The sequence below is a fragment of the Pygoscelis adeliae genome, unplaced genomic scaffold (assembly GCF_000699105.1).
Source record: "Pygoscelis adeliae isolate BGI_AS28 unplaced genomic scaffold, ASM69910v1 Scaffold267, whole genome shotgun sequence".
Lineage (NCBI taxonomy): Eukaryota > Metazoa > Chordata > Aves > Sphenisciformes > Spheniscidae > Pygoscelis > Pygoscelis adeliae.
This window is the reverse complement of record NW_008825150.1, coordinates 5581528-5595487: the sequence shown is the minus strand read 5'-3', so window position 1 is coordinate 5595487 and position 13960 is coordinate 5581528. Positions and strand designations below refer to the sequence as shown.

At 37.1% G+C, this 13960-nt stretch overlaps 1 protein-coding gene across 1 annotated transcript in view; it reads left to right on the top strand.

Annotated features, from left to right (window-relative positions):
- The window catches only part of PCLO (piccolo presynaptic cytomatrix protein), a 392271-nt gene that overhangs the window by 311933 nt on the left and 66378 nt on the right, over positions 1-13960 (top strand). The window contains 4 exon segments of the mRNA XM_009328362.1: positions 1434-1484; positions 2383-2513; positions 4120-4146; positions 8339-8432. Of these exon segments, the coding sequence (XP_009326637.1) occupies positions 1434-1484; positions 2383-2513; positions 4120-4146; positions 8339-8432 (303 nt within the window).

The following is a 13960-nucleotide window of genomic DNA, read 5'->3' as shown; positions in this document are numbered from 1 at the left end:
CCCTGGGTGTCCCGCACCTGCCTTGTGAGCGCCCTCAAGATGAACCACTCCATAATCTTCCCCGGCATCGAGGTCAGGCTGACAGGCCTTTAGTTCCCCAGATTCTCCTTTCGGCCCTTCTTGTAGATGGGCGTCACATTGGCCAGCCTCCAGTCGTCCGGGACCTCCCCCGTTAACCAGGACTGCTGATAGATGATGGAGAGCGGCTTGACGAGCTCCTTCGCCAGCTCTCTCAGCATTCTCGGGTGGATCCCATCCGGCCCCATAGACTTATGAGAATCCAGGTGGCGTAGCAGGTCGTTGACTGCTTCCTCTTGGATTATGGGGGATTCATCCTGCTCGCCGTCCCTGTTTTCCAGCTCAGGGCGCCGAGTACCCTGAGGATAACTAGTCTGACTGCTAAAGACTGAGGCAAAGAAGGCATTAAGTACCTCAGCCTTTTCCTCATCCTTGGTGACAATGTTCCCCCCTGCATCCAATAAAGGATGGAGATTCTCCCTGGCTCTCTTCTTGTCATTAATGTATTTGTAAAAACTTTTTTTGTTGTCTTTAACGACAGCGGCCAGGTTGTGTTCTAGCTGGGCTTTTTGCCTTTCTCATTTCATATTTTTGAGAGTCCAGAATTTGAAGCAAATGGTGGCATTATTTTCCAACTACTAACAAACACGAGGGAAGAAAAAGGGGAAAAAAAACCACGCCGAGGATTTTATTGCTTTTGTCAGCAACCTAGAGAAGCTCAGCAAGAGAGAACAGAGAGGAACAGGCAAGATTATACAGCATCGTGAAGGGGAGGACAGAAAATTTAAATTTCATGTCATGAAAGTGTGTGGAGGAATTTGAAGATGAAGTGGTGTAGCTGAACTGATTATCAGAAAACACAGAATAAAGCAAAAAAATATTATATGAGATGGGTTGCAATTGTGAAATCCACTTATACACATCACTCAGTTTTAGTACCATTCTTTCCACTCTTTCTACTCACTTTCACCTGAACTCAAGTTAAACTAGTGTAACCTTTGCCTTTCAGTAGAAATATGGCTGTGTTGTGCTTGACATTGTATTTGGCTTCTCTTTGCAACATTCACTTTTTTTGGACAGGATTAATGCTATATGTCTTTTTCTCCCCACGCCTCCCTGTGTGACCAATTTGCTCAGACAGTAAAGACTTTGGTGTTCAATTTGTCTGATTCTGTACTTGCATGAAAGCTGATCAAAATGGCTGGGCTGGACTTTAAGTGCTGTTGAAATACCATAGCTATTAGTTTTGAGCATACAAATTGGACACATAGACAATTAAATGGTTTTTAAAAATATGTGGCAGTACAGCAATATAAAAAAAAAGTTAACTTTGAAAATCTATTATTTCCAATATGCATATGTGTATATTTGTGAGTGTGTGCCTATGTATTTATTTATGTATTTTAATCTGGCAGCCCACTGAAACTACGAAGTCTGCTTCCCATCCAATCACTGGAGAAATTCAGGTAAATATGTAGTTTTTGCTGTGTAAATTGTTGTTGCTACTGGCTGCATTTTTCTGATGAATAAGTTTGCAGAAAACAATCTCCATTAACTGATTTCTTATTCAACTCCAACCCCTTGGAATGTCACTCATGTATGTCAGTGCTAGATTTTCACCTCTGTCTTTAATGTTGGCTTGTGAAATACAAACAGAAGAATGGAAAATGCTACTGTTCCTGAAGAGACTAAAAACATAGTGAAATTAATATAATCTTTAATCTTTGGGCACTTATTGTGGTTTACTTCAGAAATTCCCAGACTCTCTACAATTAAGCAAAATGTAGGTGGGTTTCTCATAATGCAGTGGATTCATTTCCATGCAATGCCAAGTTTGTGGTTCTCTAGCTTTTTACTCTAGTTTTTAAAAACAGTGGAACTGGGAGCAGCAGAATAAATGAAGCCTAATTTCCTATAGATTTCTGTCTTTTGTTTCCTTAGTTCATTCCTCTCTCCTATACTAGTACTAAGGGTCTTTCCATAGTATTATAACATCCTTCCCAGGCTTGGGCTCCAGGTAGTCAGAATTTGTGTAATTCCTACTCAATAAGCTGGCTGTTGCTCAGAATAATATCAAGCGTTCAAATTTCATCTGCTTTTTCCTGACTGGAATAGATCAATTCCTTTTTTTTTTTTTAACCAATACTGACAGACTTTGAAAGCAAACTTTGTTTCAAGATCCAACATAGTCATCTAGCATCTCATTCTAGTCAGGAGAGAGAGACAGAAACTTCTAAAATGTGTTTATTTCCAGCCAAAGAAAAGGTCTAAAGTAATTTTATTCAAAGGGTTTTGGAGAAGTATTGAATAATTTAGGAAGTAAAAATAACGAATTATCTTACTGTGTTTTAATGCATTCTCTAGCTTCAAATCAACTATGACAAACACCTTGGCAACCTTATCATCCACATCCTTCAGGCAAGGAACCTTGCTCCCAGAGACAACAATGGCTATTCTGACCCCTTTGTTAAAGTTTATCTTCTTCCAGGGAGAGGGTAAGTGTAGGAAAAATTTTGACCTGAACTTTCTTTTAAGTTGGGTTTGTTACTTGTTACTGAGAGTTATTGCTATAGAAAATCCAGGTCCAACACCAGGAAAAATGGTGGATTTTTAATAGAGAGCCAGATCCTATTCCCAGGAAAATGTGCATACTTTGCTAGTGACCTCAGGGACTTCATGATCATTCTTATAGGTTTAATTTTTTTTTCATGTTTCCATTTAAAAATTCTAATACATGCAAAAATATGTATTAAAAGAACAACAGACTCTACTGAAATGTACTAAACATGTAATATGTTCTGTAATATAGAAAGCTGCATGTTAAGGTTAAAATAGAATTGTTGCTTCAGCTCAAGACATTCTGAATTTGGGACAGTTTTGAAAACATGCAGAATTACAGTATCTGGGATAAATTTAAGGTTGCAGTATAATACCAAAGGTGAGAAATACTGGACAGAAAATATTCATTCCATGTGATTTTTTATTACTTTTTTTGTAAGAGCTAAGATGTGATTTTTAGAAATTCTGGTAATTTTGTATCTACTGACTGTGCAAACCACTAATCACTTTTTCACAGACCATTGCTTTTTAGACTCTGTAATTACAAATAGCTCATTAGTGTTTCCTTTAAAAGATATGTTTCTGTATCAGCAATATTATAACTCTTTTTTGTGCCCTAAAGTTACAGAATGTCATATGCGTGCATAAGTATACATGGTTATAATAATCCTGCTGACTTCAGTGACACAATAATATATCTAAAGCTGATGGGTCAGACCTTAGACTGCAAAGAAAATTCCTGCAAACTTCTCTGCTTGTGTAATCACACTCATCCTAAAAGACTCTTAGGCTAGGACCGTGCAGCTCAAAATCTGTATTTCTGTTCTATTCAAAGTAACAGGAAAGTGGATGCTCAGGTCACAGTTCAGCATTTGGCATATGGACAAGCACCACTAAAAGCACATGAATGACACAACTAAAGGCATGGGTATTCTTTTGTAGTTTGCTAGTTCCAGCTATACAGCATTCAGTATTGTTCAGTGGCACTGGGCCCAAAACTATTACTGAATATAATGGGAACAGGTCCCGAATCTTGAGGGGTTTTTTAATGCACTTAAGAGCCTTGTAAAATACTTGTCAGATCAATCTTACTGGAAATTTTGCAGGTACATTCACTGATGTAGAAACATGGCTTTGAACTAGAGAGATTTTCACCCTGCAGAGATCTAACCCAGATCCAAGTATAGGTTTAAACTTGTGGCCAAGTTGTGAAGAATTTGGATTTTAGTTTTGTTTGGGTTCTTTATTTCAAAACATGGTAATGTTAGTTTTGCATGTAACTTGGGGCTTTAGTACATAATGAAAATGAAGAGCTTCCCAAAAGTGCCAAACTTGTTTCTGAAAGCAGAAATTGAATTGCTACTGAATATCTTTTATCTGTAGTTCAGTCCATGCTAGACTTCTCATTCTTCCTAATGCCTCTATTTCCTTTGATTCTGATACTAGAAACTACCCATTATTCACGTTTTCTTTCATCTCTGTTCTCATTTTCTTCACGCTGCTTCCTCTGTGTTCCTAACTCTGTAAATGCTGGGTACGCAGACAAGTCATGGTTGTCCAAAATGCAAGGTAGAGTGTACTATCTTCCAATTTTATTCGTTCATTTTTGTATGCATGCATGATATTATGACAAGCCTGTGCATTGAACTATAGATTTCTCTTGAGTTTTGATGACACGCGATTGTAGCATGGTTTTGCTATTCATTCTCTAATTAATGCCATTTCCAGGTCAGAAGGAACTGGAAACAAGTAATTAATGATGTTCCTCGATGCAATAAGATTCTAGGGTCAAACTCCGATGACAAACAAAATTTCTTTTGAAGTCTGGAAGAATTTAGTTCAGAGATATCTAAAAATTCATTCTTACTCACTGAAAGTTGCAAAATAATTATCTGTGAGCTTGTATCAAGATTTTGAATGGTGTTACTGCCAAGAGAAACAGGCACTGTTTGGAAATGAAATGGAATATTTTTCTCTATATACCTTGCGTGTAGACATTAAAGCCAGATAATTGCCCAGCTGGCTTTAAAGCTGCTTGACCACATAAACGACTATTGTGGTAAACAAAGTTGAATTTTTGGTTATTGAAATTACTAGTGCTTTGTTTGTCCTGGCGTTGGAAACGTAAGGCAAAACTCCATTCTCAAGATATGCTAATATCAGTCCAGGCTAAGTATAAAATAATAGTAATTCAGCCCTAATTCTAAATTTGTTTAAAAGTAGAAACCTGACCAAACAAGTCAGCAGATGAATTTTAATAAACAGATCTTCTCCATCATCGTCCTGTTTCTTCATTAATAAAATTATTTAATGAAAGTGTTTAAATGCCACATTTTGTATGCAGTTATACTAATATACTTTTTTTATTGCGCTTTCAGTTGCATTATGTATTAATAAACTATAATTAGGGAAGCATAGAGAAATGATAAAGAAAAGAGTAATGCAGTTTGTGTCTTTTCACACAGAACACTGAATTTCAAGCACAAATTATTTCATGCTAGGTATGGACTGGGTTAATGAATGCATTTTATTAAAGCATCTCCATCTGTTAATCACAATTTTTGGGGGGAAGGTGCATCGGTGGTGTGAACTTAATGTATTTGCCAGATCCTTCCCTTCAGAGGTCTAGAAACCTTCAGCTGTCATCCAGCTTAGCCTGGGTCTGCACCTCCTTAGAAATGGTCAAGGTCTCCTGCTTCCCTCTGCAACAGATCCAGACCACAGGTTACATGAATGTGGGCTAATGCCACCCTTGCCAGTTTAGATCCAGATACTGTGTAGACTTCAAAGGAAATACTCCAGAGTTACCGCATTAACAGCACAGTTACCTTTTGTCACTGCCAGCTTTGAAACTCAACACTGCATGAATCACCTTCTCACATATTTCTGAAAAGAATCAGAAACTTTGAAAAGGTGATGAAGTAATAATGCAAAAGGAAATCCAGGAAAGGAAAGGGAACGTCTTGGTGTCATTTTCTTAGTTGAGTGCACAAAGGGTCCTTTCCTACTTTCTTCAAAAAAGTGAAAGTATATCAGTTCCTCAAAACCAGTAGATCTTATGACATTTAGACAGGCCCAAGCTGTATAATACTATCCTGGCTTAGCTAAAGTAAGAAATAAGTGGGTTATTCTGGGTGTAGGAGTAGTTTGGATAAGTTAATATTTCATTAATAGTTGATCAGAATAGATAATTTGAGGAGTACTGTGAGCCCAGAGAGAGAGAGATGCTGCCAGCCCAGCCGCCACTTGCCCGTGTCCCATGTCTCCTTATGGGTCAGTTAAATCTCATTAGTACTTTGAGTGATGGGAATGCTTTTCTCAGATCAGAGAGTGGGAAAAGAAGGTTATTGAGGTGCTTAAAAAATTTAAGTGCATTACTGAATAGGATTTGCCATCAAAATCTAGTTTCCAAAAGGATTCCGATTTTGTATTTCAGCTTTCCTTCCAAGATACGCAAAGAAGTAACTTCGTGTGAGTTGCTTTTTTATGTGCTCTCAGTCCCCCTAGATTTTAATTCATCTTTTTCTCACTGACATACCAGAAGAAAGAAACCTCCTCTTTTTTTCAAAAATATACCATTGTATGCTGTGGCTGACAGGACTGATTGAACTGAGGAGAGCTGCTGCTTTCTTCTCATAAGCAGAGGTGGACAGATACTTTGTTTCACGGGTGCCAATGCCCTTCACATTTTTCGATAAACTGGAACAGAGTGGATAGCATGTTTTGCAAGAAAATAAATGGAACTGCATAGAATGACTAGAGCAAAATGTAAGATCAAAAATAACTGCAAGTCCCTTTCATTAAAATATATCAGTCTAGTAGGCAGCTTGCATATGGCCACCCCCTTTTGGAGAATAAGGCCATTATGCACTCCAGAATAATTAAAGGGGAGCACTGCACAGCAGAACTGAGTTTGTGGGTCAAACTGCTGGTGCTGAAGACCCTACATTGACATATACGTCTCAGTAAAACACATACATCTTTCACATAACCTTAATTCAGACCTGCTCCAATCTGGTACCATGCATGGTACACCATTAGTGACTAGCTGATTAAATGAGTCCCTGGAGTGCATCTTCTGAGTTAATCTCATATGAAAGGAATCTAGTTCATTAGCTCTGAGACCATGCCACAGTGTGAACCAAAACACAGTTCAATCAAAAGTCAGAAGTGAGAATCGCAAGAACAGCACACTACCAAAAAGTAATGCAGGGAAACCACAGGAGAGTTTAATAGGTCATTCTGTGGCATTTGGCCTTAGTGCTGGAGAACAGTCCTGGGCACATTTAATTTAGTAATAGATATAGCACATAAGTACTTTAATGTATGGGAGGTTTGAACAGAAGACAAAGGGCAGTTGACTTGCAGAGTGGCAAAAAGAAGTTCTTTACCTTATATCTTGTTGGGTTTTCAAAGTATTAAAAGCTTCTCGTGTTCTGCTACCCATCTCTTTTGAGATGTCCATTAAAATTTATATTAAATTAAAATTGGAATGGAAGCAAATCTGACATCAAAGCTCACAGAGCTAGATGAATCCATATTCTGTTAAAGGTTAGTGTTTTGCTTTCTCCATACTCAGGAAATGCAAAGTACAATAGAAAGCACTACAGATTCATTTTAAAAACAGATTATAGAATCATAGAATCATAGAATCATTAAGGTTGGAAGAGACCTCTAAGATCATCGAGTTCAACCGTCAACCCAACACCACCATGCCCACTAAACCATGTCCCTAAGCGCCTCATCTACCCGTCTTTTAAATACTTCCAGGGATGGGTACTCAACCACTTCCCTGGGCAGCCTGTTCCAATGTTTAACCACTCTTTCAGCAAAGAAATTTTTCCTCACATCCAATCTAAACCTCCCCTGGCACAACTTGAGGCCATTTCCTCTCGTCCTTTTGCCAGTTACTTGGGAGAAGAGACCGACACCCACCTCGCTACAACCTCCTTTCAGGTGGTTGTAGAGAGCAATGAGGTCTCCCCTCAGCCTCCTTTTCTCCAGGCTAAACAACCCCAGTTCCCTCAGCCACTCCTCATAAGACTTGTTCTCCAGACCCTTCACTAGCTTCGTTGCCCTTCTCTGGACACGCTCCAGCACCTCAACGTCCTTCTTGTAGTGAGGGGCCCAAAACTGAATTATGCAGCCAAACTTTTTATTCTTGGCTATTGATAAAAACAATCATGACCTGGATGCACCTTTACGTTTGTTTCCAGCACAGTTAGAGGTATAGGCAGAGAACAGGATCAATAAGAAATTTGGTTTTTATCATTAACAGGGTATTAGTTACCCCGTGGCATTCATTAAACATTCTTGTGAGATGGGACTCCTGTAATTAGAGACTGTAACCTATAAATATAATGGATTCATGCTACTTTAAAGTGCTAATAAGAGGATGGTCTTGGAAAAGAAATCAATGCATTATCACTTCAATTTATAATCAGAGCCCAACACCTACAATGAGAGAACAAAGCATATGTGCATGTGCTGACTGATGCTTTATGTTGAAAACAGTTGTAGGCAGAGCTAGCCTGCTGAAGAGTCAGAAGAAGATGTTTTAAAAGACCATGTCAGGAAAGCATGCTAATGAAAAAAACCCAAAGGCTGTCATTATCCTCTTGTAACCCTGAGCTGTTGCAGAAATGAGGGATGCAGTTCTTTTCTTTTTCTGGTTTTTGATTTGTGCGTGGTTTTTTTGCATTAGAACTGAAAGAAACAAAAGATCGCTAATGTAACGTTTCCTTCCTTTGTTCAAATTCAGTGCTGAGTACAAGCGGAGAACTAAGTACATACAGAAAAGCTTGAATCCTGAGTGGAATCAGACGGTCATTTATAAAAATATCTCCATGGAGCAGGTGCGTGACTGGTCGTACTGTTCAGTGCAATTTCCTGCTTTATTATTTGTATGGTCTGCAGTGCTTACTGTGGAGAGAGCAGTACTACTGGCAATTCTGTGAACCCCTGTAAAATCTTGCCAGATTTAGGGGAAATTTGGAACTATTTCCTTGCCTCTGATAGAGTTTACTGTATCAATATTCTTTTCTTGTCCCTTCTATTCATAAAAATGGTAATTTGTGGGGATTACACTCATAATCGTGGCATTAGTACAGATGTAGCAATTTAAAAAATGATAGTGGAATACAGGGAGGGAATAAATTGAGACATAGGTTTCTGAAGTAGATGCAGAAATCACTGTCACTCTTCATTCCAAAAGCCATGCAAGCTCACACAAAACACAGGTCCTACCATTTTCTTATTCAAAATTATTTACAAAATGTAGAGATACATTTTTAGATTTAGCAGCAATGTACAGCAATGGGCTTGAAATATGAATCATCTGAAAAAAATTTAGAAGATACTTAATTTCCTTGTTATAGAAAGATTTAACTCGCATCTGGGATAGAGATCTGTGGAAGTCTTCTCTGTTTCTTGGTGGCTTCCTAACTCTAAACTGACCTATGGGGTTAACTGAGGCAGTATGTAGCAATTGAGTCCTCTTCTTCTCCATCTCCCCTTTTAAAGGGACTTTTTACCATTTGAAAAAGGCATAATAAGCAAAATGATGACCAGTCCATTTGTTTAAATTATGAAGTATATTTTACAGAATAATGGATCTGTACACAGTCCCAGATCTTTTTGCCTTCCTTAGTGTTTGTTCTTGATACTTTCAACTTCATTTTTCAAGGCCACCTAATCTTTCAGTACTTCTTAAAAAAGCCCAGAATAATCAGACTCTTTAGTGAATAGATTTCCCAATGTTTTTAATGTACTTCTCCAACATCACACCAAGACCTCAATATTATCTTCCTAACTTAAAATTTGGTTATTCATTCTTCTTGTTCATTGAGAGGAACATAGATTAAGATACCCATTTTCGCATGCAGCAAAACCCTTCCCACAGAGGAACTTACATGGTTGCTCATGCACTCTACATATCTGAACTTAACAGGCAGTAGCTCAGACTTACTTCAGAGGTACCCTGTTGCATGTAGTGGTTATGGTTTGCTGCGTTTTGCATGCTGTTTCATGTAGACTTGCATAAATGGTAGCTCATTGATATTGCAAGTGTCAGAAAAAAAAACCTGTGACGTTTGTCTAGCTGCAGTATAAACCGTGGGTCTTCTGGGTTTTGTGAAAAGGTTTGGTGAGTCTTAGCAATATTTCCAAACTGAGCTTTGCATTTAAGAAAGGCTTTTCAGTTTACATAATGTGCTTTCAGGTTCTGCTGTGACATTTCACAAAGCTGTAATTAAGAGTGCTTGGGTGTTGGACATTTAATGGCTGTTCGGTGATTTTAAATTGGATAATGATCTTAGTCTAGGATTTCTTGGACAGAGATTTTTATGTCAGAAAATCTAATATCTTTGATGTCAGTTTTTTGACCATCAGTTGATGAAATTTGCCTTTAGGTCACATATTGAATTCATAGAACCTTTGCTTTCTATTTGCAAATCTCCTCCTTTTCCCTTCCTCTGAGACTGTTATGCAGTGCTTATAGAATCATAGAAACGTAGAATCATTAAGGTTGGAAAAGACCTCTAGATCATCAAGTCCAACCATCAACCCAACACTGCCATGCCCACTAAACCATGTCCCTAATCGCCTCATCTACACGTCTTTTAAATACGTCCAGGGATGGTGACTCAACCACTTCCCTGGGCAGCCTGTTCCAATGTCTAACCAAATGTTATAAGTGTGTAAGCTTCATCTGAGCACCACATATGTTGTATATTTTGTCCTCTTGTCACATAGAAGTGTGTGCAGGGAATAGTGTTTCCTTCCACACCTTTCCATGGCTTGCATCTAGTGGTAAGATACCAGTGTGAGTGATTCTTCTATAAAATTCAGTGTCCTGACTTAGAGAACATACAGTAAAGCACATTTCTAAATCACCAAATAATTCCATGCTGATGATAAGTACCCTCTACACTTTGAAGAACTATCACCATGCAATAGTATATTGTTTGCACTCATAACCCTCACAAATGGATATTTGAAAATAGTTAGGAATATGAAGAGAGGTACAAGACAATAATTGTGATAGACTGGGAATGAGTGTTCTAATCACCAAACAAGCAAAACTGCATCGTGCACTAAGTTATACAGAGTTAGCAGTCATACCCTAACTTTAATTCATGAATCTTTATAAATATTATTTCTTCAAAGAAGCATTTCCTTTCCCTCCATCAAAGCATGGGTTGCTTGCTGAGACCAAGTAAGTATTATTAAATATTTCCTAATATAGTTCTTTTAATGCCACTGTCTAGACTTTAGCTGGTTGTACAATTTTTCATTTTCCTTTTCTCTTTCATAACCTAACTGAAATTAAAGTGAAAATAATTATGGGAAATAGATCACTCTTTGAAATGAAACAGACTTTTTCAAGATCAGAATGATTAGTTTTATCACGTAGCAAATTCTACTTTGACAGCTGGAGAAAAAAGAAATTAAACTGTGAATATTTAGTAATTTAAGTTTTTTGTTAAGTAATAAAGTGGAGATAATTACAGTTTGAAAGGAAGGCCGAGTACACACATTACAAATATTGTATAATAATTGCTAACTCAAGTCAAATACCTACTCAGAGCATGAAAGAAAGCATTAGAATGATTTAAGGAGGAGATGGTAAAAAATGTAAGTTCTGTTGCTAGTCAGGCCATTGGTATAATGTATGACCACAATATAAGGTGTGGCTTTGTTTGCCTCAATTTCTTACTTGTCAGAAAGCAGATAAAAGTATTTTCTTAAATGATGGATATAATTCATTAAAGCAAATAACTCTTACTATAGCTCATGTCCTTAAATTGAAGGTAATATATTTAGAAGGAGTAATATTTTCAAAATCCTTGAGTGATGTAGGAGCCTATGTCTTATTTCCAAAAATAAGAAAAGTTTTCTTATGAATCAGCAAGGTGTTGGTACCTAAATCTTACTTAATATCTTGGACAAGAGAAAGTAAGTTTCTGAGTGAACTAGCAAAAGTCTTTTTGTCCTCCCATGTACTGAAGTACAGCAATATAGAGAAGAGTACAATAAAATGTTAAATATTAATGTAAACACAAATAGGTATAATGCATGATAATACACCACCTTCATTGCTACTCATCAAATATCCTAACTGAGATGCAATCTTTTATATTATTTCTGAAGTAATTATAGGAATTTACTTTCAGTATAGGAGAAAAACAAACTGCATTAAAATTATTTCTTTCCTCTAGTCATGAGTTGTATGAGATTTTCAAGGAATATGTATTAAATATTTCAAGTAATGCATACTTAGTTACACAGACCCTCATTATCCGTAACAACACCCAGTGCTCTCCAGACATTTAAAACAAGAAACAGACACTTCTCTATGTGTGGTGTTGGTTATATCTTCCGTAACATAAAATATTTTTCACATTGGCTGTTTCTGCATATTCCTTCATTTTCTTTAAATGATGGTTGTCCACAGCAACCTAAAGCTAACTGAGTTCACATGCAGTAATATGCTTTTAGGTGGGGTTTTGGGGGTTTTTTATTTATTTATTTTTAATTTTTCCACAAGGCAAAGCCTGAAATCAGTTGCAGCTTAGTAACACCTTTTTCATAATATGCTTGGAACTCAGATAAGGTTCACAACATGTGTAAACTGCTTTCCTTCTTTTAGGGACACTTTCTCATTTTCCTATTGATACATTGCCCACTTGCAGAAGCCCACTATCAGATGGATAGTGGGCTTCTGCAACCCATCAGTATTGCTGTCAGTTAAATTCCTGATGATCTGAACTTCTGGCTTCATGACCTAAAACTGGATGATGTTAGGCAGAACCCGACTTTGCTGTGATGGTATAATGGGTGCTTTTAAAGTCACTAGCCACTGAGTGTTCTTCGCCTTCAATAGTGGTACATAAATATATCTTCAGAAAAGCAAATTTTCTTCCTCTTTGAAACTCATTTCATGCACTCTGCTTAATAAAGCTTTTTTGATGGTTTTTCATTGTCATAATATATTATAAAAGCTTTATTAAACCAAGAGGCTTAAAATAGATATCTCAAAGAAATGTGGAGTACTGCAAGTTTTCAGCAGTTTTATTATCATACTAATGAAAAGAAGCTAGCAAAGTAGGGTTGCAGTTACTTGAAAATCTTCTCTATTTTCCCCTTTCCACCAAAAATCCTTCAAATCTTTGGGTTTTTTTTCCTTTCCTGGATCTATACATTCTCTGTCCTTGCACAGTCATCACTTGAAACAAGAAGACAACATGTCCTCCCAAAATAGAAACAATTGAGACAATACATTTCTGAAAAGTATTTATGCTATTTCTCTTTTTTAAAGGATAAAAATACATATACTAAATATAACATCTAGCAGGAAATTATATCATCCAGGAAGCTAAAAGTAGCATGGACCAGTGGCTGCTCAACTCATTTTTTCAGGTTATTATTTTACATGTTGCATTTTTGATACTGTCTTGGAACAGCAAAGAAAAGGAATTTTACTCAGTCAAGGAAATCAGCTTTACAGATATTCTGTAAGGGATGTTCAAAAGAGAGTCTTTTCGTTCAACTTTTTCCTTAATTTTTGCAGGATATTTTTAAAAAATGTTTAAGAAGAATGTTGCCTAATTGTGTAGGAATAAAACAGAGAAATATTAAAGAATTGTTCTCAAATTTATTTTTTTTTTTAATCTTAGCTTTCAAGTCATGTTGTTGCCTGCTTAAAGAGTACATTGTTGATGCTAAAAATAGTACAATTCCCCTCTGTGTGGGTTTTCCAGGATATGCTGATTTAAACTTGATTTTCAAAGACCATGGCTTTGCATAGTTGCTCATTTTTCTAAAGTTAGCTGGGAGCAGAAGTTATTCCGAATACATAATATTGAGGTGAAATTATCATTAAAGGCAATTTAAAGTTATTAAGAACTGTCTGAATCTGTGTTGCATTAAACCAAGGGGCAGTGGAGGTAAATAGCAAATAGTGCTTTTCTTGAATGTATATATAATTTGTACAGTGAATGGTATAGCTTATGATTTGGACAATGACTTGATCCTTTATTGTCCCTTTGTCCCAAGCAGCCAATTAATAGTCAGAGCAGTGAGTGACACATTGCTTCTGTTAGGATGATGACCTCATTTATCACATAAGATTTCTGGGTCTGACCTTTTATTCAAGTATGTGAACAGAGTCCTGTTTTCCTTAGTAATGCTCAGAAGTGTCCAAAAGATTCTTCACTTACAACTTCTCAGCCTGACTTCACAGACATCCTCTACCCCCAGAATTTTGTCCTTCTCTCTTTCAAGCCACATGAATTTATTACTGCCTCTCCAGCCACAGATGGCCTTTTGCCCCAGCATACAACACGGGTAAACAATCCTCTCCCCACCTGTCCCCACAGACTCC